The sequence below is a fragment of the Geotrypetes seraphini genome, chromosome 5 (assembly GCF_902459505.1).
Source record: "Geotrypetes seraphini chromosome 5, aGeoSer1.1, whole genome shotgun sequence".
NCBI lineage: Eukaryota > Metazoa > Chordata > Amphibia > Gymnophiona > Dermophiidae > Geotrypetes > Geotrypetes seraphini.
Window position 1 is genome coordinate 252,019,532 of NC_047088.1, and position 26,000 is coordinate 252,045,531.

At 42.8% G+C, this 26,000-nt stretch overlaps 1 protein-coding gene across 2 annotated transcripts in view; it reads left to right on the forward strand.

Annotated features, from left to right (window-relative positions):
- Positions 1-16,828, forward strand: part of TFCP2L1 (transcription factor CP2 like 1) — a 146,088-nt gene extending 129,260 nt beyond the window's left edge. The window contains exons 14-16 of one of the 2 annotated variants that reach the window (XR_004539708.1): positions 2,725-2,819; positions 3,108-3,159; positions 15,602-16,828. Coding sequence is in view for 1 of the 2 variants with exons in the window: in XM_033947266.1 (XP_033803157.1) it covers positions 3,108-3,159; positions 15,602-15,639 (90 nt within the window). In the remaining variant the exon portion in view is untranslated. The remainder of the gene's footprint in view (positions 1-2,724; positions 2,820-3,107; positions 3,160-15,601) is intronic. The other variant, XM_033947266.1, reaches the window with a different exon arrangement.
- The last annotated feature ends 9,172 nt before the right edge of the window (positions 16,829-26,000 follow it).

The following is a 26,000-nucleotide window of genomic DNA, read 5'->3' on the forward strand; positions in this document are numbered from 1 at the left end:
TTTCCCCGTGCTTAGTGAGAGATTGAAGAGCACGGCCAACGGTTCCGCCAGAACATCTCTCAATTCTCTAAGCACTCTTGGGTGTAAATTGTCCGGTCCCATGGCCTTGTTCTCCTTGAGCCTTGTCAGCTCGTTGTAAACGTCTTCAGGTGTGAACTCAAAATTCTGAAACGGGTCTTCCGCAATATGTTTTGCCTTCAACTGTGGTCCATTTCCCGGTGCCTCACAGGTGAAGACTGAGCAGAAATATTCATTTAGTATTTCGGCTTTTTCGGAATCCGCCACCGCATAGTTTCCGTCCGGTCTTCTAAGGCGTACTATACCGTCTGTGTTCCTTTTCCTATCACTAATATACCTGAAGAAAGATTTGTGACATCATAATGCCTCGTTCCACCAATGCCTAAGAGCCAACCTCATCAATGATGTCACAATGGCTTTATTGTTATATACTTGGCTCACTTTTCCTACATTTTGATTGCTAGAGTGGCACATTGGCTAAAACTACAGCCTCAGCACCCTGAATGCGGGTTTTCGCCTGTCAAAAGGCAAGGGAAGGCAGCTGGAGAGGCAGGAGAGGGCAGCAGGAGCACCGGTGGGTGAAGAAAATCACTCGCGGTCTGCTCTGACCACCTCTTCCTGTAGTAAAGTTGGGCTACGCAGCTCCTGATTGGTGTAGCCTGACTTTACTACAGGAAGAGGAGGGGGGGGGAACACTGTAATGGAGATCCATTGCGTGCAAATCTGTTTCATGCATATGCAAGGTAATCTCCTTGGTGTGCCTTCAGGAGGATATTGAAAAGCACTGCTCCATGCTGCCCAGTTTTAGATGGCAAGTAGAGAATGGCAAGGGTACAAATTTTTCCCCATCCTGTCCCTGCGAGTTTTGTGGCTCTCCCTGTGTCTGCCACATTCCTGTAAACTTTGTCTTAACCGCACAAGCCTCAGACACTTATGATTTTAAAGTTTGGTTTGGGCAAGTTGCTGGAAGGAAAGTCCATAATCTGCTATTGAAATAGACATGGGGAAAGCCCCTGCTTGCTCTGGGCTCGGTAGTGTAGAATGTTGCTATTATTGGGTTTTTAGGGTACTTGTGACCTGGGTTGGCCACTGTTAGAAGCAGAATACTGGGTTTGATGGACCATTGGTCTGGCCTAATATGGCTATTCTTATAGTTTAATGCCACTATTAAGAACATAAGAATTGCCATACAGGAACAGACCGAAAGTCCATCAAGCCCAGTATCCTGTTTCCAACAGTGGCCAACCCAGGTCCCAAGTACCTGGCAGAAACCCAAAGAGTAGCAACATTCCAGAGCTGAGACTGTGATGTCATAATGCCTCATTCTACCAATGCCTAAGAGCCAAACTCATCAGTGATGTCACAATGGCTCGATTGTCCTATACTTGGCTCACACAAGAACATAAGAATTGAAGGTCCATCATGCCCAGTATCCTGTTTCCAACAGTGGCCAACCCAGGTCCCAAGTACCTAGCTAGATCCCAAGTAGTAAAACAGATTCTATGCTGCTTATCCTAGGAATAAGCAGTGGATTTCCCCAAGCCATCTCAATAATGGCCTATGGACTTCTCTTTTAAGAAATTACCCAAACCTTTTTTAAACCCTGCTAAGCTAACTGATTTCATCACATTCTCCGGCAATGGATTCCAGAGTTTAATTATACGTTTGTGTGAAGAAATATTTTCTCCGGTTTGTTTTAAATCTTCTACTTAGTAGCTTCATCGCATGCCCCCTAGTTTGGAAAGAGTGAACAAGTGATTCACGTCTACCCTTTCCACTCCACTTATTATTTTATAAAACTCTTATCATATCACCCCTGAGCCATCTCTTCTCCAAGCTGAAGAGCCCTAGCCGCTTCAGCCTTTCCTCATAGGGATGACGTCCCATCCCTTTTTTTTTTTTTTTAAATCATTTTTGTCACCCTTCTCTGTACCTTTTCTAATTTCACTGTATCTTTTTTAAGATATGGTGACCAGAACTGCACACAGTATTCGAAGTGTGGGCCTACCATAGAACAATACAAGGGCATTATAACATTTTCATCTCTTCTGGGCTACCCCGGGAGGATGGACTAGAAAACTAAATAAACCTAAACCAGTACCTGCCTACTGGCCAGTGCCGACAGTGCTTTCTGGTCAGGGGTGAAATTCAGGCTAGAGAATGACACAGTGATAAAATTCATCACCGTCCCCGTCCCTGTGGATAACCACGGGAAACCATCTTCATGTCATTCTTTAAGGAGAGAGGGAAGAATCAGAGTATGAATGGCCACAACCACTGACTGGTATAAAAGGATTGAAGTTGAAACAGACACTACAGAATGGCAGTCTCTGGTATCCAGAGAAGATATTGTGATGTCATAATGCCTCATTCCACCAGTGCCTAAGAGCCAATCACATCAGTGATGTCACAATGGCTTCATTATCCTTGGCTCACATAAGCACAGCCACTGACCCACAAGCTTTGCTTTGAAGAATGCTGGTGTAGAAGGACTGAGGTTGAAATAGACACTAAAAAATGACATGGGATTATTTCCCGCAGTTATCCGTGGGGACGGGAACGGTGATGAATTTTGTCACCGTGTCATTCAGGCGACAAACTGAATGAAGTTAATACAGCCTTTTTTCCGTCCTGACATTATCTGGATAGTTATCCAATTAGTTATCCCTTGCTAACCATAAAACCTCTGGTTTTGCCCATGCCCAGCCCCCAGTCTTCCTGATTCTGCTGAGGTGGCAAGAGGAAATACCATCGCTATCTGGTTACTGCTGCTCAATATTTCACTGGTCCATACTTACCTGGTAAGCAGCACTTGCTAAATGGATAAGGGCTTTTTAATATTGATCCTTGAATGTTGACAGACCAACACACATGGTTATCCCTGCTGTGTGTTCTTCTTCCCAAGAAAATCATGCACAGGTACTCAGGTGCCCCTTGTCAGCTCAAGAGCTGGGTGAACACCTCCAAGCTGCTCACTCAATGTTTGGGGATTCTGTCAGAGAGGCTCTTCCTGTATTGTCAAGTCTACTGTCCCTCTCCCACACCCTTCCTCCCTGAACTTGATTATTTTTTAATTTTTGTCTTTTCAGATGGTGCAAAATTTCCAGGATGAATCGTGTTTTCTAATCAGCACTTTAAAAGGTAAGTATTCTTGAGAGGGGGCGTCTCCCTGGATTAAGGCCCACATAAGAATTTTCACAAAAAATGAAATTAGATACTCTAGGGCAGTGTTTCCCAAGTCAGTTCTTGAGTACCCCCTTGCCAGTCAGGTTTTCAGGATATCCACAATGGATATACAGACATACATTCATCTTAACACTCCTATTCCCAGACCTCTTAATTCCACCTTTCATCCATCCATCCTATCTTACTTATGGGCTTTGATTACCGCCTACAAAACAGGTGTCAATAAGTGCACGTGCTAATTTTTGTTAATGGATGTTTACTAAAATTCAGGCTTTAATTCGGGCAATGGAAAATCAGCCATTTTCTGGCTGCACTAAAACTGGCCTTGGGTGTGTGGGAAAGACCTTCATAAAGGAACGTTAATACCACTTTTCAGCACAGTTTTGCAAAAGGAGTCTTAGTATTTATCTTGCACCTTTCCAATGGTTGTTCTTGAAAAGCTACATATAGGTGCAGTTGGTATCTTCTTTTCCACAAAGGGCTCAAAATCCAAGTCTATACTCAAGGCAGTGGATATTAAGGGAACTGTTCAAGCCCACAAAAGATGATAGTAGGAATAAAACACCTACCGTATATACTCGAATATAAACCCATCCAGATATAAACTGAGGTAACCTTTTCCCCCCCAAAAAAGGGCGAAAAAGATTGACTCGAATAGAAACCGAACTCATGGCAATCTCGCGAGGTTAGTGTGGGAACTCGGGTTAGCCATTTTGTGTAGTGAGACTGTACGTGGTAGGGGCATAGGAGGATTGCTCTTGCCCTGGCTTACCACTGGACCAGCAGAGCTTAAGGTAGGCCTGGGGAGAGGCCTGTGATGGGTTCATTTCTGTTTTATTGCTTCCTAAACTAAACTAAACCTTAAGTTTGCATACCGCATCATCTCCACAGAAGTAGAGCTCGACACGGTGTACAGGAATTTCTAAAGAAAGGAACTCCAATGGGAAGAAGAAGGGCTTGGTAAAAAGGAAAGAAAGAGGGGACTAAGTAAGAGAGGGGACTAAGTAGAGTGGAGAGGGAGGGAGTGGTTACATTTTAGAGAAAAGCCAAGTTTTCAAATGTTTTCTGAAGCATTGGAGGGAGGTCGAACTCCGAAAAGGGGCAGATAAGCTGTTCCACAGCTCGGTGATCTTGAAGAGGAGGGATGTTCCAAGTTTTCCTATATGGGATATGCCTTTTAAAGAGGGGAAGGATAGTATGAATTTTTGAGTGGATCTTATTTGTCCTGTTAATTAGATTGTAAGCTCTATTGAGCAGGGCTATAAAAAAATTAGTAGTAAGACTGAAATATAAACTTGAGATCCCCATTTTAAATCTAGGTTTATATTCAAGTACATACACCAGGGGTACCCACACTTTTTTGGCTTGCGAGCTACTTTTAAAATGACCAAGTCAAAATGATCTACCAACAATAAAATTTTAAAAAACACAAAGCACACTGTACGCAGAGAAAATGCTAATTATTTATATTCGGGGTTTTTTTTTTCAAAGAGATCAATACAGATGACTTTAAAATATGCAATGTCACCTCAGTAACAACTATACAAAAATAGACAAATATACCCCCTCCACTTTACTAAACCATGATAGCGGTTTTTAGCACAGGGAGTTGCGCTGAATGCCCTCTGCTGCTCCCGACACTCATAGACTCCCTGTGCTAAAAACCACTATTGCGGTTTAGTAAAGGGGGCCATAGTGCAAAATATAGACAGCAGATATAAATTTGGACACATTTTGATCACTAAATTTAAAATAAAATCATTTTTCCTACCTTTGTGTCTGAAGTACTCACATTGGATTGGAGCAGAGGCGAAAGTAGCCTAGTGGTTAATGGAGCAGGCTGCAACCCAGAAAGACACTGTATGTCAGGGGTGCCCAAAAGGTCGATCGTGATCGACCAGTAGATCATAAAGGCAATGCCTCTCTGGTTATTCTGACTGTAAATCCAATATTTCTTTCTTTTTGCATTTCTTTCTTTCTGCCTCCTGTATGCCTCCTCTCCTCCAGACCTCATTCCACTCCCCAAACAACATCTCTCTTTCTCCCTCCATGAGTCTCCCTGCCCCCTCCTCTCTTTTTTTTTATTTTAACAAGTTTTATTGAATTTTCACAATGGCAAATACAGCACAAAACAATACAACCAATAAGCCAGATAGCCAAATCTCCACCCCAAAGCATAAACAGTCATACTGGTACTCTTCAGTATAAGGCAATACTATCCAACCCAAAACTAACTACCTACCTTCCTTCCTTCCTTCCTCTCCCTGCCACTCTCTGTCTGTCTGTCTGTCTCTCTCCCTGTCTCCCCCTCCCTCCAAGCCACCGCCGCGTACAAGCGCTGAGCCCACAAGCGATTAGGTGGCCCGGAACTTCTTCTCCAACATCAGAATTGATGTCGGGGGTGGGAGGAAGGGATTAGGCTTGTGGGCTCAGTGATTGTAAGCGCATTTCCTGGCATCGGGGAAGCAGGGAGAACAAAATGTAAAGGCTCCGCAATCAACTCGCATTGCCTTTATGATCTACTGGTCGATCACGATCGACCTTTTGGGCACCCCTGACATACAGTGTCTTTCTGGGTTGCAGCCTGCTCCATTAACCACTAGGCTACTTTCGCCTCTGCTCCAATCCAATGTGAGTACTTCCGAACATCATCTTTAGTTACCTTAGTCACAGAGGCAGCAAAACAAGCACTTAAATGGGCTTTTGATGTACAGAAACATAACTGCAGGAAAAAAAAGAAAAATTGTAAAACTTAAATTAATTCTCTACTTCCTCCAGTAACAAACTCATGATTTTGTAAATCAAAAACCAAGACTGAAAGTATTACTTATCTTCAAAGATTGTGCTGTTTCTGAATGCAATAAGCCATCTTGAACCTTACCCAGAAAAAAGCAGGCTAAACCCACATTTTCATGTTCTTTCACTTCCCAATTTCTCAAAGCTGAAGGTATTTAAATCTGTAGAATTAAAGTCCAAACTGGATCAGGTTGTAGCAGATAGTTTGTTTCTCTGGATACATACTTGCTGAACCATATAAAGAAATAGACAACTTCTATCTTATGTGGCAATACCCTCCAAAATCAAATGTCTTCCAATATGCACTAGAGTGATTGAAAATGCCAAAGGAAAATTAAACACCTTTTTTTTTTTTATCATAACTATAAAGTCACATAGTCCAAAAATGATAGTCTATGGTCATGGTCATGTGACAAAACACTTGCTTCATTCACAAAACTCTTTTCAGTGTCTCTTGGCCTGTCTTATTATTATTGTAAATCTAACATGCTGGAGCTCAACCTTATTTTCTTGGGTCTGCTTTCTATTTTCTGAAAGATGCCCTTTTCACTTTCACTGTCTCTTCCACCACACCATTAGACAATGTTGGTTGTCCTTTGGCCTTCTTTCAGTCTTTTTTTTATTTTATCATGTAGTATATTTTTATCTGGGCTTCCAAAATAGTCTTTTTTTTTTTTCAAATAATGATCATTTCTTTTGACCCTGATTACTACTCCATTTATTTTATTTTAGTCTCCCTTTTTAAAAATAATCTCTGCAACTATTTGAGTTTCTCCAGGTACCTGTGAACTAGATTGGCCACTGTGGAAACAGGACACTGGGCTAGATGGACCATTGGTCTGACGCAGTATGGCAATTCTTATATTCTTATGTACGTGCAAACCAGTATGCTAGTGATTTAAAAAGAATATTTTTCAAAGGGAGTGTGCCATGGGTGGGTAGTGGGTGTTCCTGTGTTATCCAGCTAGTACATTATGATCAGTACAAACTGACTGAATAATGCAGAACTAATGTGGCAGAATCTAGCACCGGTGGCGTAGCCAGACCTGTCATTTTGGGTGGGGTCAGAGATAATATAGGTGGACACTATGGGGCTCATAATCAAAACTTTAAAACATCTAAAAACCTATCTAAGTCAGCACTTGGACTTCCTAATAGACAGGACGTCCAAGTACTTTTAACGGAAACTGACTTTCTGGATATCTAGCGTCCAGAGCTGAAAGGGGCGTATCCAGAGGAGTGTTCGGGCAGTATTTGGGTGGGATGGGGGAGTGGGGGGGAGACACACTCCCTTAGTGTTCACTGACCCCCAGACAACCCCACAAAGATCAGAAGTACATACTTGTCTCCAGAACAGCAGGATCTGATATGGGAAAGCCTAGTAGACCTATGCACCGATGTCTTAAGTAGCCAGGTGGGTGGGCTAGTGAACCATAGAGAGGAGTAGCAAGTCCCATAAGCCATCTAACCACGACATTCATGGTAGAATGTCTGAGGCCACTAGAACCCCCCCCCCTAAAAAAAAATCCTACTCTACTGCACTGTAGGTGCCACTTGCAGCTATAAGGGCTATTAGGATGGTACAGAGCTGAGTATAATGGGTAATGGGGGGCTTACCATGACACATAAGGGTTTTGTGGTGGGATATACATGTGGCACTCTTTGTGTGAAGTTCAGAGCAGTGTCCTCTCAGGTGCCCCACTGCTCCGTTGCCATGTCTGGGTGGCCAGTATATTATATGACTGCCCTCCCCTCCCCCTCCCCCAACGTCCAAGTGGTCTTGTTCTAGGCGCTTAGAACTTGGACAACATTTTGGTCAAAAATGATGTATAAAGTTAAGACATCTTGGGTGTCCTGGATGCACAAATAGATAGATGATTTTTGAAAACAAAATGGTTGGAATTCTAATGGATCACCTTTCGAAAATGGCTATTTTTCCCTTACCGACTTTGGTCATCTAGGGCTCCACGTCCAAAGTCAGACTTAGGTGCACTATTGATTATGCCCCTCCACATATATAGGTATGAGTAGTAGGAGCAGGAAGTAATGTCATTGAGGGAGGGACGTGTACAGTGTAGAGCCCACCCCCACCCCCACCCAGAAACCCACCAACATTAAATATAAAACATTTTCTTGTAATCTTGCTAGACAGTGCTAATCCCTACTAAAGTCCATCTGCATTTTATTGTCTTACCTAGCTTCAGTGAATGTGGCCTGTGACCCAAGCAGGGCTGCCTAGTGTCTGGGGAAAACTGAATTTAGCCAGACTTAACCACGTTCTGAGTCTGCCCTGGCCCGACACTGTTAGTAAATGCCTGACGCTCTCCGGTTCATAGACAACCCCGCGAAAGACAAAGGCGCGTGCCGACAACTGAGCGCAAGATGGAGGTGCGTGCCGAAGAAAATTACAGTTTTTAGGGGATCCGATGGGGGGTTTTGTTGGGGAGCCCCCCCAGAGTTTACTTAATAGAGATCGCACCAGCTTGGGGGGTTGTAACCGTCCACATTTTACTGTAAACTTTAACTTTTTCCCTAAAAACAGGGAAAAAATGAAGTTTTCAGTAAAATGTGGGGGGTTACAACCCCACAACGCCCCCACAACGCGGCGCGATCTCTATCAAGTAAAGTGGGGGGGGGGGTTTCCCCCCCACACACCCCCGTCGGAGCCCTAAAAGCAGTAATTTTATGTGGCGCGCACCCCCACGCTGCGCTCAATTGTCTGGGCGCGCCTTTGTCCCGGCGTGCTTTTGACCTGACACCACGCTCTCCTTGCCTTGTTCCTCTGTCTGCAGATGCCTAATGCTCCCCCTCCCTCGTTCAAATGTTGGTCTATGCACGGTCCACAATAGTTTTGCCTTGCACATGGCTAACTCACTGCGGCTTTGCAGATGTTGACGGCGGGAGAAACTGGGCGAGCTTGAGCCGAGATTGGGCGGGCCACCTGTAGCTACACCCCTGCCTAGCACTTGCTAAATAGGAGGTGGTAATTGCTCACGTGTTAAATCTATATAGGTGCTGCATACTATTGACAGTATTAGCACATAAGCTGCAATAAAATATTTTAAAATCCCCCCCCTCGCAAAAGTGCTGCATTAAATCTGGTCTTGGTACATGGGAAAGTCCTACGTTAAAAAGCTTTGAGCCCAGATTTTATCACAGAGAATAGTTAAGCTCTGGAATGCGTTGCCAGAGGATGTGATAAGAGTGGATAGCGTAGCTGGTTTTAAGAAAGGTTTGGACAAGTTCCTGGAGGAAAAGCTCATAGTCTGTTATTGAGAAAGTCATGGAGGAAGCCACTGATTGCTCTAGGATTGGTAGCATGGAATGTTGCTACTCTTTGGGTTTTGGCCAGGTACTAGGGACCTGGATTGGCCACCGTGAGAATGGGCTACTGGGCTTGATAGACCACTAGTCTGACCCAGTAAGGCTATTCTTATATTCTTATGTTATGAAAAGATCAACTCATGGTAGGAGTTTTTTGGTTTTTTTTGGGGGGAGGGGGTTTCAGTGAGGCAACTAAAATTAAAAAAAGAAATTGTTGAGAAGTAAAATAGAATTACTGATTATATAAACTATAGCAGAAGCTCCCTATTTGTAGATGTCATTTCTTTGCATCTTCTCTTTACATGCGAGTGAATTATCTTTTATGGTTTGTTACACTCCTGTGTTTTGTGGTCAGCTTAAAGTTTGTAGCTGCATCCCTCGGGAGTCATGGGATTCATTACATCATGTCTCCATAAGAACAACGCCCAACCCTGTCTCTCCCCTAAGGGCCATCACGTCTGGGATTTTTTTTACCCAGACTATAAGCCTTTATGCTTGTAGCTTTTCAAATACTTCTCATTTCCTTCTTTCTGTGTGTACTCTCATAATCACATATATCTCATCTGCTCTTCACAAGCCACTTGTGGGATTCCCACCTTTGGGTACTTTACCATGTAATCTCATTTGACCATTGGGGGTTGGGGGTGGTAGTAAGAAAGGGGGGACCAGGCTGATTCTTTAAGTTTCCATGGCCAAACTGGTAATGGCAGAAGCCAAAAGGATACTGGGCGCATAGGGAAAGGAATGGCCAGCGAGGAAATGGAGTTGATAATGCCTTTGTATACCATATATACTTGAATATAAACCGAGATTTTGGGGCCAAAAAATGACCCCAGAATGGGGGTCTCGGTTTATATTAGAGTTATCCATCTGTGCACTCCCCCCTGTCTCCCCCCCCCCCCACCCCAGAACTGGGCCTGCCATGGGCCTGCCTTGAGCTCTGGTGGCGTAGTGGTGAACTGGGGCAGGAGCCATCCTCCTACGCTCCCGCCCTAATCAGAGCCGCTAAAGGAAATGGCTGCTGTGAGTTCCCGCAGCACCCTCGCGAGGTTGTCACGGGAACTTGCAGCAGCCATTTCCTGTCGTGGCACTGCATGGGGCAGGGAGCATAGGAGGATCGCTCCTGCCTCGGTTCACTGCTAGACCACCGGGGTATGCAAGGTAGGCCTTTTAAGGTGCAGGAGGGAGGTGGGAGTGGTACGGAGCTGGCAGGGAAAGGAAAGCTGGACTACTAATACCTGTACTTGAATATAAATCAAAGTTTCAGGTTTATTCAAAAAATATTTAAACCGCCCAATTGGCCTTCTAGGCGGTAAACATTATGGGGTAACTATACATCCTTTAAAACAGGGATCTCAAAGTCCCTCCTTCAGGGCCACAATCCAGTCAGGTTTTCAGGATTTCCCCAATGAATATGCATTGAAAGCAGTGCATGCGCATAGATCTCATGCATATTCATTGGGGAAATCCTGAAAACCCGACTGGATTGTGGCCCTCAAGGAGGGACTTTGAGACCCCTGCTTTAAAACAATAATCATTATTTAAAACATTTAAAAACAATACCAAAACAAACAGGAACAAAAAAAGTTTAGAACTACAATTTATCAAGTAAGAAAGAGAACATATAGGGAAAGAACAACCCTTTTCTCCCCTTTTTTGGGGAAATAAAAGGTTATCTGGTTTTGTATTCATTTCAGTTTATATTAGAATATATCTGGTAAGTCTCTGAGACCTCATTTTGGGGCTATTTTACAAAGCTGTGTAGAAAGTGGCCTTAGCACACCCTTGTATCTTCCCCATGCGCTAAGGCCATTTCTACTGCAACTTAAATGAAGAATTGGATGTTTGTTGGCGCTATCTTTGAGGGCCCAATGTGGAATAAGATGGAGCATCAATTGTTTTCATCACCGAATTGAGCACCATTTACTGAATCAAGCCTGTTAGGCCGCAACCCAGAAAGTGCTATTTAACCAGGTAGGAGTCTCTCTCCTGCCCAGTTCAAGTTCTGAATATCTATCCCAGGTTTGTAGTATGGAAGCATAATCTTCTTTAATTTGAGTCTTTAAGTGCCTACACCTAAATTGTACAACCATATCTATACCCCAAGTCAGTTTTTGTCAAATTAATTTTTCTTCCGGGCCTCGACGACACCACTCAATAGCTCATAGCGGTGAGCTTTATCTGTCCACTCGTCACTGGCCCACACTATTTAAATTTTCTTAATCGTTTGCTATTTTCCCTCAAGTTATTTTAAGTATTTTAATATTTTAAATAATTAACTTATCTTTAAAAGGTTCTTTCCATGGTGCGACCACGTTTCACCTTAAGCTTTTTCAAGTATCCTCCCCGGAGCCGTCCTACGTCATCCAATTCACTAAATTGTAGGCACCCATTATACCTGGTAAGCTAGTATTTTATGAAGGAAAGGAGGGACCACATGGACACCTAAAGATAGATGCCCTGTTACAGAATTGTCCTTATTTTGCATCTCCCTAAACTAGATGAAGGGCAACAAAAATGATAAAAGGTTTGGGATGAGGAAAGGCTGAAGTGGCGAGGGCTTTTTCAGCTTGGAAAAGAGATGGTTCAGGGGTGATATGATAGTTTTATAAAATAATAAGTGGACTGGAAAGGGTAGATGTGAATTGCTGGTTCATTTTTTCTAAACTAGGGGACTTGCGATGAAGCTACTAAGTAGTAGATTGAAAACAAACCCGGAAAAAATATTTCTTCACACAACGTATAATTAAACTCTGGAATTCGTTGCCGGAGAATGTGATGAAATCAGTTAGCTTAGCAGGGTTTAAAAATGGTTTGGGTAATTTCCTAAAAGAGAAGTCCATAGGCCATTATTGAGATGGCTTGGGGAAATCCACTGCTTATTCCTAGGATAAGCAGCATAGAATCTGTTTTACTTCTTGGGATCTAGCTAGGTACTTGGGACCTGGGTTGGCCACAGTTGGAAACAGGATACTGGGCTTGATGGACTGTGGTTTGTCCCAGTATAGTAATTCTTATGTTATAAATTATTATTGTTTACGAGCAGGGGTGTCCAACCTTTTGGCTTCCCTGGGCCACATTGGCCGAAAAAAATGTTTCTGGGGCCGCACAAACATGCAAATGCTGCAGCAAGACAGAGGAGGGAGCCGGCAAGACGGTAAACACCTGGGGGCAGCGGAGGAAAACACTGCATTGCCCTCGACCGGGGCTGCACAAAATACTTCACTGGGCCGCAGGTTGGACACAGTGAAAAGAACATTCGATATAATTTTATAAAGATTTTTTCCATGTGGAAAGGTCTTTTATAAAATTATCCTGTGGTGTACATGCGTCAACAACAGAGGAGTTCGCAACTCAGAAATTGGGACGCACCTAGCTAGTGAGGTTTTCAAGATACTCATGATGAAAATGCATGAATTGCTGTAGATTTGCATACAGTGGAGGTATTGGATGCAAATTTATCTCGTGCATATTCATTGGGGATTTCTTAAAATGCTGATGGGCCTGGTGTATCCCAAGGACTGAACCCTGGTCAATGAGAGAGCTTGTATTTACGTATGCACCTTGTATAGGCTTTCCTGGGCATGTAGTTTGGGAAGAACAAGGGCAGATGTGCTCTCCCTGCAGGATCTGTCTCCATGCCCATTCCTGTGAGTTCTGTCCCTGTCCCTGCCCCATCCCTGCAAGTTCTGTCCTCATCTGCACAAGCCTCAAACACTTGATGAGGACAGAGCTTGCAGGGATGGGAACAAACTTCTCCCCTTATCATTCATTCTCTACTCTGTACCCATATATTTTATGTGACTTATGTCTGGGGAACATTTTGAATAGAAACTAAGAACTTTTTTCTACTACAGGCAGTAATTCCGTTTATTAAACCGTTCTTAATTTGAATTTGTATGTAACTCGGCTCCTGTACAGTACACAGTTTATAAAAACATTAAAGAGATAGTCCCCAAAATAAAATACTATAGTTTAAATAGAAAAGATAGTAGGTTTATTTTTGCTGTTCATCAGTCCCACTGTTCCCTCTCCATCACCACATCCAACATTTGTCCCTCTCATCTCTTCCCCATGCATCTGTACTAGAGAATGACACGGGGAAAAAATCTGTCCCTGTCACCGCCCCGTCACCGGCCCACCATCCTCTGCACCGCCCCGTCACCGCCGTTCCCTTCACCGCCCCGTCACCGCCATCCCTTTCACCGCCCCGTCACCGTCACTGCCATCCCATTCACCGCCCCGTCACCGTCCCCGCTGCATCCATATAAGCCTTAGTACTGTAATATTTAGCTTATTCCTTTCTTATAAATCAAAGTTCCTGCTACTGAACTAGAGAAAGAGATGTTCAGCTGGCAGGGCTTTGTTTATAAATTTTTATCAACATAACTAATATACTATTTTATCCATATAATTTTTTTTTCTACCTTTGTTGTCTGGTTTCTGCTTTCCACATCTTCTCATTGAATTCCTTCCATCCACTGTGTGTCTTCTCTCTGCGTCTTCCATTTGCTGTTACTGTGCCTCTCCCTTAACCCCCCCCCCCCAATTGGTCTAGCACCCATCTTCTTCCCTCCGCTCCTACATAGTCTGGCATCTGTCTTCTTCCCACTCTGTCTTCCACATTTCCCTTGGGGGTCTGTTCCTCTCCACCCTCCTTCAATGTCTGTTCTATTCCTTTCCACCACCACCCTTCCCTCCCTCCTTTACCATCTGTTCCTTTCTACTACCCTTCAGCTCCTCTCGCGTGGCCTATCTACCTTCCTTCCTCTTATTTTCATGGCACGTTACAATGTAATTTGTGCAAGCCACTGGAGCCTGCAAGCTCGGTCCCTGTCCCATCCCCACAAACCATCTCGCTTCTGTGCTCCTATTTTCTCCATTTCTAATATCTCCCCTATGTATCTGTCATTGCCCCCCCTGTGTCCATATACCATCCCCATGGCATGTCCCCTTTATGTCTCTGTCCCTATGCCCCATGCACATAATTTCCCCTCTTTCTGTTACCTTCCTGTGTCCAGATTTCCCCTATCTTCCTCTTCCATACCAGTGTGTCTCTTCTTTTCAACCCCATCTAGCTTTTTTCCCTCTTTCTTCCCCCCCCCCCCTGCTTCTAGCATCTGGCTCACCTGCCAGTCCTTCCCTTTCTTTCCTGCTGTGGGTTTTTCTTTCCGACTTCATCCCCTTGGCCCAGAATCCTTTTCCCTTTCACTCCCTCCTTCCAATTTGAGCCAGGAACACTAGCGATCACACGGTCCCCGCAGCTCACACCCGCCTGCCCAATCGATCCTAGTGTTTAGCCAGCTCTCTCCCTTCTCCTCACCTTAGTTTATAGGTTTTCTTTTTCGGCGACCTGCACGCTTTCCCAAAGAGCCGCGCACGTGCGGCTGCTCAGTGTTCAATCTTCTGCTCTGCTGCAACTTCCTGTTTCCGGTTGCGTCAGAGCAGAAGATCGAAATTGAGCAGCAGCGGGTGCGGGCTCTCTGATAGCGTGCGGGTCGCCGAAAAAGAAAATCTACAAACTAAGGTGAGGAGAAGGGAGAGAGCTGGCTAAACACTAGAATCGATTGGGCAGGCGGGTGTGAGCTGCGGGGACCGCGCGATCCTTCATGCCTCACTGTGGGGACAAGACCATTCACCGCCCCGCGGGCGGTGAATGACCTTGTCCCCGTTGCCGCAGCGACTGCTAGTTTTCTTCCCCGTTTTCGGCGGGTGACCCGCGGCTAAAATGCGGTGGCCGCGGGTAAACCGCCACCGTGTCATTCTCTAATCTGTACCTTATTCCTCTCCCACCACATGTCCAATATTCATTTCCCCATCTGCACCATCTCTTTCCCTCTCACTTAGACACCCATGCCCAACAATTCTCCCTTTCTATTCCATCCATCCCCACCTCAGCATCTCTTTCCCTCACTTCCTGCATTCTTCTATCCTGTATCCTAAGTTCATGCTCCCTCTCTCCCTCCATTCGGTGTCCCATGTTCATGCTCCCTCTCTCCCTCCATTCGGTGTCCCATGTTCATGCTCCCTCTCTCCCTCCCTCCTTTCTTCCATCCTTTGTCCAAAGTTTGAGCCCCTCCCTTCCTTCTGTATCCCAACAAGATCCTGCTTCTACCTTCCTATGCTAATATAGTCCCCCTTCCTCCCTTCCTGTCCCAGTGCACCCCTCATCCCCCTCTTTTCTGCGTCCCAAATTTGTGCTAAGTGTTGCTCAAAGTCTCGCAGGTGTGTGGATGGGTTTTTATAAAGCGATGTTTGTTTGTTTTTCCATTTGTAGCTGAGAGTAACAATGGCTATCACATCATCTTAAAGTGAAGGCTGCGAGAGCAGGGACCGAACAGATTCCCCTTCCGATTCGCCAGGACAGTCACAGCAGGAACTGGAAATGTGAAGATGGCTTTGGATTAACAAGTGTTAAAAGGGCTGTTTTGAACAACCATCGCAACAAAACGCTACTAAAAAAAAAACCCAAAACCATAAAAGCATCAAAAACATTCAAAAAGATGTTTTAAAGAAATTAAAGGCCAACGCTTTATTATTATTTTTTTAATATGTGTTTTAATATTTGTTTTATACAGTCTCTTGGAGCATTTTTGCTCTTTGGTCATAAACAAGCATTTGGGGAGGGGCTGAAAAATATTGACTTGCATAGTCACATTAGTGCCTTATGCTCCCAGCTATCCTTAGGACCTGAAAGGGAGGTGTAATTGTAATTTGCTCTGTAGCTTTCAATGTGTCTTAGATGCTGGTCAACTGAAATCTTGTCCATACAGACTCAGTAGTATAAATCATATGCCTTTTTAGCCCTCTTAAATTGTTTTCCTAGAGACGCTGGAGGGAACTGCATTTTTTTCTTTCCTTAGTCTTAGAACAAAATCAAACCTCTAGGGAGAGTTTTAACTTTCTAAAAATATTTTCTCTCTCTCTCCATTGACCACCCTCCCTTTACTTCTGAAATAGAAAAAAAAAAAAAAGACCTACCCCACTGAAGACACTACAATTTTTATTTTGTTTTGAATGTTGAAACGACCCCCCCCCTAAGGATTGCATGTTTTTATTATTTTTGAGAGCACCGACAACAAACCTCTCCTGTTTCTGAAGGACCCGAAGCAAAATGATACATTGGACTTTGAAGGTCTGTGTGAAGAAATATCAGAAGAAGATGCAGTTGCCCATTGCATGACTCCTGCTTAGTTTTAGTATCTAAAAAGAATGATGTGTTTTGAGACAATATCTTAGAACGTTTGACAAAGGATGGCTTTTATTAAAGAAAATATTTTTATACTTTAGACCATCTATCTGGCTTTTAGGTAGTCCGCAACACATCTTGGTGTCACCCACTGATGAGAAATGGTGAATTTGAGAAGCAGTCTAGCATGGCACTACATTGAAAGACTATTTTGATGAGCTTAATTTAACAAAAAAAAACCTAGCAATGCCACACAATGACCTGCATAGAAAGAAGCAGAAAAATGTCAGCTGGCATCTTGTTGCTTAGGTACGATGGGTTTGTTGTTTTTTTTTAATGATTGTTATGTTTTCCCTTGGTCTGCTCTGGGAAATACGTTGGTAAATGGTGTGTCTTTATCTAACTTCAGGGAAAAATACAGTAATCATATCGCTCATCTTCAAAAGGGGCAGTCTGAGCCTACCCAGATATAACCCACATGTAGTATTCTCAAGAAACTGAAGTCCAACATGAGTAAAACTAGTACCAACAAGAGCTGTGCAGTGGCTGGTTTGATTCCTGACTCAGGTCATCTGCCTAGCTGCATTCTCAGCTCCTGAGGGCGGGGGCGGTGGGGGGGGGGGGGGGGAAGAAAGGTGGGAGTCGGCCATCTTGTGGCGACATCTAGGCCTTTCATTCTAGAAGGTGACTCTAGCCAAACACTGCTGAAGCAGTAACTGAACAAAGTCGTGAGAGGGATGCAAATTAGGGGAAAGATTTCCTGGACAGATGCAAATAATCTCTCAAGCAGCAGAAAACCGCTAGGTCAATCTTTTTTTTGTTTTCCCTCCACCAACCAAAAGAGTAAAATAGCAGTGACCGAGCCTGTCCCTTTTTTACTGCAGCGATATGATCACTGCAAATGAGGCACCATATAAGAGGTATCGCTCTTTGTACGCCTGACAAGCTCATGGAATTTCACAGAAAATCTATCATAATATACTCTGTGGTTTGTTTGTTTTTTAAATTTCTTCCTTATATTTTGTACGTTTGTTTCTCCAGAACATAGATTTTGGTAGTCGGGTGTCTCATTTCCTGTGCTTTTTTTTATTATCAGAACTGCATTATGGATGAGGGATTGCTTTGTCATTACATTTTAAAATATAGTGGAGGTAATATTTAAACCGCAGCCAATGTGTAAAAGTAAGCAGTTGACATATATGCAAATATATTCAGCAAACCTGCTCATTAGTTTGGGCCTCCTAAATTAAATACTGTAGACCACTTGTTCTTAAGCCTGTCCTGGGAGAACCCCTAGTCAGTCGGGTTTTCAAGATATCCCTAATAAATATGAACGAGGCAGATTTGCATATAATATGTAAATCTGCCTCGTTCATATTCATTAGGGATATCTTGAAAACCCGACTGGCTGGGGGTCCTTCAGGACAGGTTTAAGAACCACTGCATTTAAATTTAGGACTAGAGTTTTCCTAAATGGATAAATTAATCTGTCTTAACTTTGCTGCTAGCTGCATACATTTTAGCTCCCTCACTTAATGGGTCTCTCTTAAATGTCTTTTTACTAATCTGTCATTTTGCTGGATTGTGTTTTCGAAGTTCGCTGCATACTGTTGCATACAGCTCTTAATCCACAATAAACATGAAATATACATTGTGTCTTATGGCCTCCTAGTGAAGGCCAAAACATAGCCTGTGTCAGGTCCCATTTGTGAACGGGTACAAGTGGATTAATTTTTTTACTGCGTCAAAAATTACAAAGACTAGGTGACACTCAATGAAGTTACAGGGAGATACTTTAAAACCAATAGGTGGAAATATTTTTTTTCACTTGGAGAATAGTTAAGCTCTGGAACACATTGGCAGAGGATGTGGTAAGAGCGGGCAACATAGCTGGTTTTAAAAAAAGGTTTGGACAAGTTCCTGGAAGAAAAGTCCATAGTCTGCTATTGAGAGAGACATGGAGGAAGCCACTGCTTGCCCTGGATCAGTAGCATAGAATGTTGCTACTATTTGGGTTTTTGCCAGGTACTTATGTTCTTATGTTAATCTAGATTTTTTGTAATAAAGAGCTCTAATATTTGGTTTTTGCATGCGTTTGCCTGATGTGTCCCACTGTATTTTGCCCTTCTTAAATGTAAACAGATGCATTTTGGATTGACTTTTATCCATTAGCTGTCACTGAATTTAAAAAAAAAATAATCTTTATTGAATTTGTCACGGACTTTCTACATTCCGTACCTACTGTTAGGCCTAGCCTTTCTTGTTGCTAACAAAAGAAAAGCAATATGTTTTAAAACTGTATCCCTTCTAATTAAAAAAAAAAAAAATAATAAATCCCAAACACCACCAGTTAATCCATATAAGAGGGAAACAATGCTGCCCTTTCACTCTAGTGCGTAAAGCAGTTAATGTGATTTGCACGCTGGTTTAGGGGCCGGGTTATGAGTAGAGAACGGAACCTGGACTGCACACTGCAGTTGGTGGAAATTGCAAATGGTCTTAACATGCAGTATGAAACATTTTAGGGCAGTAACTACAGGACATACTGAGCAAGCCCCTGGCATACTTTGCATTGGTTTTTGCTTTTTAGATAAGTTAAATGCAATCATCTTTGCTTATGGGGAATTTAGGAAACGCCTAAAAACATATCTGTTCCTAAAGTACTTAGGCAACTAACCTGCACAGTCTCTGATCCCTAGAGCTGTCAATCATTAGCTTTTACCTTTGTTAAATCCACTCAATTTGTACCATCTTTTAATTATTGTAAACCGCATAGAATTTCAGGGTCCTGCGCTATATAAACTTGTTATATTATTATTATTAAGGGCCCCAAGTGACTGCCTCATAGCATTTTATCGTCTCCCTGTTTTCTTTAAAATGGTGGCTCTCCGGTAGCTACTACCACAGCGCCATGCGATAATGGACATCGTACTTTCTTGTGCTAGCACACTTTGGTGAGAGGGCCCTATAGTTTCCTTATTAAATACGCTCTACTTGTTGCCTGGTCAACAGAAACCATTTTGGCTCGGTTCGCATAACTGAGTTGCTTCTTCTGGTTGAAGAAATATCTTGGCCTGTTGGTAGACAAGATTGCAAAGCTAAGCTCTGTCCTCCCATCCAGCACAAAGGCTCCGATTCTATAAACGGCGCCTAAAACATAGGTACCGAGGAATGCAATGCGTAGTGTGTCGGTCATGAGTTAGGCGCCATTTTATAAAATCATGCCTAGTGCAGACTAAATTGGACTTGGGCACCAGTAGGAGTCGACCTTAGTGTCCCCTATTTATGCCAGGGGTTTCTTGGCCCTAATACCGGTGCTTAAGTCCAATAAACACACCCAAGATCCACCTGCCATTTGCCCCCTAACCACACCCACTTTCTGCTAGTTGTCCTGGACTAGGCACCTACCTGAAAGTTGGGTTCGTAGACAAAATCGCGCGAGACAATGGTACGCCGACAACTGAGTGCAAGGTTGATGGCGCGCCGAAGAAAAGCACTATTTTAAAGGGTTCCGACGGGGGGTGTTGGTGGGGAACCCCCCTATTTTACTTAACAGACATCGCGCTGGCGTTGTGGGGGGTTTGGGGGGTTGTAACCCCCCTCATTATACTTGAAACCGAACGTTTTGCCTGTTTTTTAGGGAAAAAGTTCAGTTTTAAGTATAATGTGGGGGGTTACAACCTCCCAAACCCCCCACAACGCCAGCGCAATGTCTGTTAAGTAAAGTGGGGGGGGTTCCTCCCCCCACATCCCCCGTCGGAGCCCTTTAAAATAGTGCTTTTCTTTGGCACGCCGTTAACCTTGCGCTCAGTTGTCGGCGCGCCGTTGTCTTGCTCGATTTAGTCCTGTCACCGAAATTTGTAGGCGCCTACTACCCAATTAATTTTAACTTTTCCCAATTATGAGCTCATTATTGGCACCGTTTTAAGCATTTTAAATCATTTAACGCAGGCTTTTACAAAGCAGCAGTAGCGGTTTTTACCGCAGGCCGGTGAGGTGAAAGCGCCGACGCTCGTAGAATTCCTATGATCGTTGGAGCATTTACCTTGCCGGCCCATGGTAGAAATCTTTAGCATGGCTTTGTGAAAGGAGCACTACGATAAGCGTCACCTGTAGAATCTGGGCCAAAGTGCCATAAAGCGTCCTTCATAGGCCCTAGAATGCTGCAGCTTTTATTACAGAGCAGTGCACGTATGTATTTCACATTCGCAAGTGCCTTTCTAGTTGTGGGGAATAGAGTGTTTTTAACATAGTGGAGGAAATCTTGCTTTCTCATTTTGTACTGTGGCACGATTCCAGGGTCACACAGGCCAGTAAAGGGGGCAGCGATGCTAAACATTCTTTCGCCCTTGTGTCCTTTTCCAGTCTTGTCTGTCTGAACTCTGTAGTTCTTGATCTTTAATCAGAATTTCCAAAAACCTTTTAATCGCTGTGTTGAGATCTAAATGGGAAAGAAGCAAAGGTGCACGGTATAGTTTATGTATCTTAAAAGAGACTCTTCAATACTTATTTATTATGTTTTAATTTTAACTGAATTTCAACTTGAATGTATCCAGTTGTCATGATTTAATGGCGGTGTCTGTCCATAGGTAAGAACGCTTTAAAGCAGGGATGGGTAAACGTCTGCTTTTGATGCTGCAGACATGTTGCATCTGATTCTCATAATACCTAAATTTTTGCAAATGGATGCGGTCTCTTTTTAAGCTGTAATCGCACAACTATTCAAGGTGGAAATCCTAATCTGTTTGCAGCACTAAGGGCCAAAATGCCACCTTTGCTGCCAAGATTCTGCCTCGGACTTCCTCCTTTCTAGACCTGGCTTCTTTCTTTTGAGATTGTGGAAGGCTAAGTCCACTCAGTTTCAGGGCTTTCTTTTTCGTTTTTTTGAGTTTGAATACAGGAAGGACGGACTTTAGGGCCCACTGTGTTATGTACTGAGATTCATTTAGATGTTTTGTTTGCCATACTAACAGCCTTATTCATGCAAAAAAAAAAAAAAAAATAGTTTGTAGGTTTCTCTAATATACAATTGTGTGCTTATATATAAATTGTGCAAAAAGGACAAATTTGGCAGCTCAGATTTCCTGCTGCCGTGAAGTTGCTGTAGCAGATAAATTTTATGCATTTAGGACATTTATCCGTATTTGTACTAAAAGATAAAGGCATGAGTGATTATAGGATTCTATCACTACTGATTAGTGCTGTCTGTCTTGGGGGAGGGTGGGGGGTGCGGAGGAATGAACTCTTCCTGTGTTTTTCCTAAAGTGAAACAAAAGTAGTGTATTAACCCATCAAAAATAATGGAGCTTTTTTATTAAAGTGTATTAGGCTGTTAGAGAGACATTCTATAAGAAGTGCCTAAAGTTAGGTGTCTAACTTACATCCCCCCCTTTTTTTTTTTTTTTTTTACGAAGCCACATTAGGCTTTTTATCACTGGCCACAGCTGTATTATCTCTGACACTCATAGAATTCCTATGAGTGTCTGTGCTAATATTACCGTGGCTGGCATAAAAAAAAAAAAGCCTAATGTGACTTTGTAAAAAAAAAAAAAGGGGGGGGGAATTAGTAAATTGGCTTCAATTGTCATCTTTTTTTTTAAATAAATCTTTATTATTTTTCAATTCAAGAACAGTGCAATGAAATATATATACAATTAACTTCATAAATAGCACTTACAATCAAGCAAAGACTATTACAAAATATTTTTCCCACCCTCCCACCCTGATTCAAGAACAGAAATAAAGTGCATTAAATTATACATACTTATAAAATCAGAAAACAGCACTTACATTTGATCAATAAATAATACAAAATATATTACCCCCTCCCTGGATGTGGAAATCAAATAGAAAATAAAGGCATAATTCAACTAATCAGAATTAACAAAATTAGTCAATGGACCCCATATTAATTTAAATAGCTTATTATGACGCGGTATTTCTGAGTTAATTTTTTCATATTTATAGCATAAAGATCCCCACCAAAAGGAAAAATTAAGTCTGTCCCAATTTTTCCAGTTTTTAGGAATCATCTGCATGGCTCTCCCAGTCATAATGAGAAAGAGTCTGTTTTTATATCTTTCTAATGGCGGTTTAGTCATTAATAATGTCCCCCAGATTACCATCTCGAAGGATAACGGAATTGAAGATTCCAGGATCAAATTAATTTGTCCCCATATTGATTTCCAAAAGTTGAGTATCGAGGGACAAAAGAAAAACACATGATCCAGTGTCCCTATTTTAAGATGACTGTGCCATTCAATCGTCAGTTTTAATAAGCTCATAATTGAAAAGAAAAAAATAAAATAAAATTAATGGAGCGAAAAATGCCTGTCTTAGTTGCGAATCTACAAAAGATAGGTGCCTATCGCCCAATTAATTATTGGTTTGTTTTTTTAATTATGAGCTTACTAGCGCTGATAATTGAAGGCAATTTACTAATTAAGTTGGGCACCTAACAGGCGCCTCTTATAGAATTTGATTCTTAACAGCCTTGCGCTGCCTAATACCAAATTAGGTGTGTTTAGGGGTGGAGAAGGATTTAGGCACCTGTAATGTAGCCCTTTAAAACCCTGACTTACATTACTGGTGCCTAAGTTAGGCGGTGATAGGTATGATTATGCAAAAGGTGTCGAAGCACGATTGACACATGATAGGCGCTTACATTATAGGTTTTAACTGCCCCAACAGTTGGAAACCAATATTAGAAAGTTCAAAGCACAAATTCTTCAGAATACCATACAAAATAGAACGATCTGATAATCCAATGCAGTATATACCCACAGAAAAAAAGGATCTCAAAACACCCCTGGAGTCCAATCAATAGAAGGAAACCAATTTCGGGGTTAGGGTATCATCACTGATCACATTTCTGCGGGAAAATTTAATTTATAATAATCTTAAATTATTTTTACATTACATTACATTAGGGACTTCTATTCCGCCTATACCTTGCAGTTATAAATATTTGTATAAACTTTAATATGTTTCAACTACACTGGCATTCAAACTCAAGCCGCGGTGTTTCCCCTGAAGAAGCCCGTTGGCGTGAAACGGACTTGGCCTCCGTCGGGTTTAAAAAGATAAGTGCTTGTTGATTATAAGATTATTTGCCAGATTTTAATGTCCTATGTCGCATTATGATTGTTGCCAGCTCTTTGGAATCCTTGAATGAGAGAAAAAGGAGTAGTTGAAATATATTAGTTTATACAAATATTTATAAAAATAATTTAAAATATTATTATAAATTAAATCCTTTTTTTCTGTGGGTATATACTGCATTGCATTATCAGAGTTCTATTTTGTATGGCTTACATTATAGGTGCCATTTACAGAATTTCCCCCTTACTGTGCAGATTAACACACATTAACAGCTCATTCAGGGATGCATTAACTTCCATTAGCTTTTAGTAAGTCACTTGTTAATGGCGTGTTTTTTTTTTTTTTTTGTTGTTGTTGGGGGCGAAACTACGCAGGCCATGGGTGGAAAATGGGGCATGGAGAGCACTCGGCACTTAAAGTACTGAACTTACTATATGCTAACCAACTAAGGCCTCCTATTACAAAGCCGCACTAGCGGTTTAACGTGTGTAATAGCGCACGCTAAACCGCCGGCTGCGCTAGTCGCTACCGCCTCCTCTTGAGCAGGCGGTAGTTTTTCGGCCAGCTCGGGGGTTAGCGCGTGATGAAAAGTCATGCACGTTAAACCCGCTAGCGCGGCTTTGTAAAAGTAGTCCCAAGGCTAAGAACCATGTTCTATAAACCAGTGCCTTAACTTAGGCGCCGATAGGCACCTACGTGAAAATCTGTAGTCCAAAAAAACAAGGCAATCAACCCCACGACAAATACATAAGAACATAAGAATTGCCGCTGCTGGGTCAGACCAGTGGTCCATCGTGCCCAGCTGTCCGCTCACGCGGCGGCCCCCAGGTCAAAGACCTGTGCCCTAACCGAGACCAGCCCTACCTGCGTTCGTTCCAGTTCAGCAGGAACTTATCCAACCTTGTCTTGAATCCCTGGAGCGTGTTTTCCCTTATAACAGACTCCGGAAGAGCGTTCCAGTTCTCCACCACTCTCTGGGTGAAGAAGAACTTCCTTACGTTCGTACAGAATCGATCCCCTTTTAACTTTAGAGAGTGGCCTCTCGTTCTCTCTACCTTGGAGAGGGTGAACAACTTGTCTTTATCTACTTTGTCTTGAGTCCCTGGAGGGTGTTTTCCCCTATAACAGCCTCCGGAAGAGCGTTCCAGTTTTCCACCACTCTCTGGGTGAAGAAGAACTTCCTTACGTTTGTACGGAATCTATCCCCTTTCAACTTTAGAGAGTGCCCTCTCGTTCTCTCTACCTTGGAGAGGGTGAACAACTTGTCTTTATCAACTAAGTCTATTCCCTTCATTATCTTGAATGTTTCGATCATGTCTCCTTTTAGTCTCCTCTCTTCAAGGGAGAACAGGCCCAGCTTCCCTTATCTCTCACTATACGGCAACTCCTCTAACCCCTTAACCATTTTAGTCGCTCTTCTCTTGAACCTTTCAAGTACTACCGTGTCCTTCTTCATGTACGGCAACCAGTGCTGGACGCAGTATTCCAGGTGAGGGCGTACCATAGCCCGGTATAGCAGAGAGAAAGTGGGGAAGGAACTGTACACATCAACCTTGGATAAAGTAGAGTTTATTAAGTACAATCAACTGTTAAAAAGCAAACATGTCATATGATAACCAATCTATCTTGCAGACCTGACACGGTCCGTGTTTCGGCTTCGTAGTGAAAGCCTGCCTCAGGGGTACAGATGGTGATCCGATAGATGGTACTCAAGCCCTTCAAAATCAATTAAACATACGGTGCTAAGTGCCAATTAATAAAGCATATATCTTAGGCAAAGATCCGATGTATCGCTCGAAAGTGGTGGAGCCACTGTAGGTTTAATCGATTACCATCTGTGCCCCTGAGGCAGTCTTTCACTACAAAGCCGAAACATGGACCGTGTCGGATCTGCAGGGTAGACTGGTTATCATTTTCTGTATATGGTGCCAAAATATCGGCGCAGACTAGAAGGGCGCTTGGCGTGATTCTAAAAAAAGGTATGCACACCTTATAGAATTTGTTCTAATTGCCAATACGTGTCATAACTTTCAGCCATAACCATTTAGGCCAAGGAAAACCAGGCCTAAACACCGGAGCCTAACTCGTGAGCGCATTGGGCATATTCTATAACAGTGCGCATAAATCTTAGGAACACTCATGCTCCTCCCCCTGCCACGCCTCCTTTTTCAGATTCATGCACTAGAACTGATGTGCAGCACTTTATGGAATGCGCCTACCAAGTTGTGCATGTAACATCTAATTAATATCAATTAGTGCTAATTGTCAATTATCAGCATCGAGTTGGCTTGTTAAACAAGTTGTTTGCGTGTGTCCGCTGTACGCACTGGCTTGCGCACACCACTTAAGGTGCCTTATACAGAATTTGGGGGTAAGTGCTTCTGCA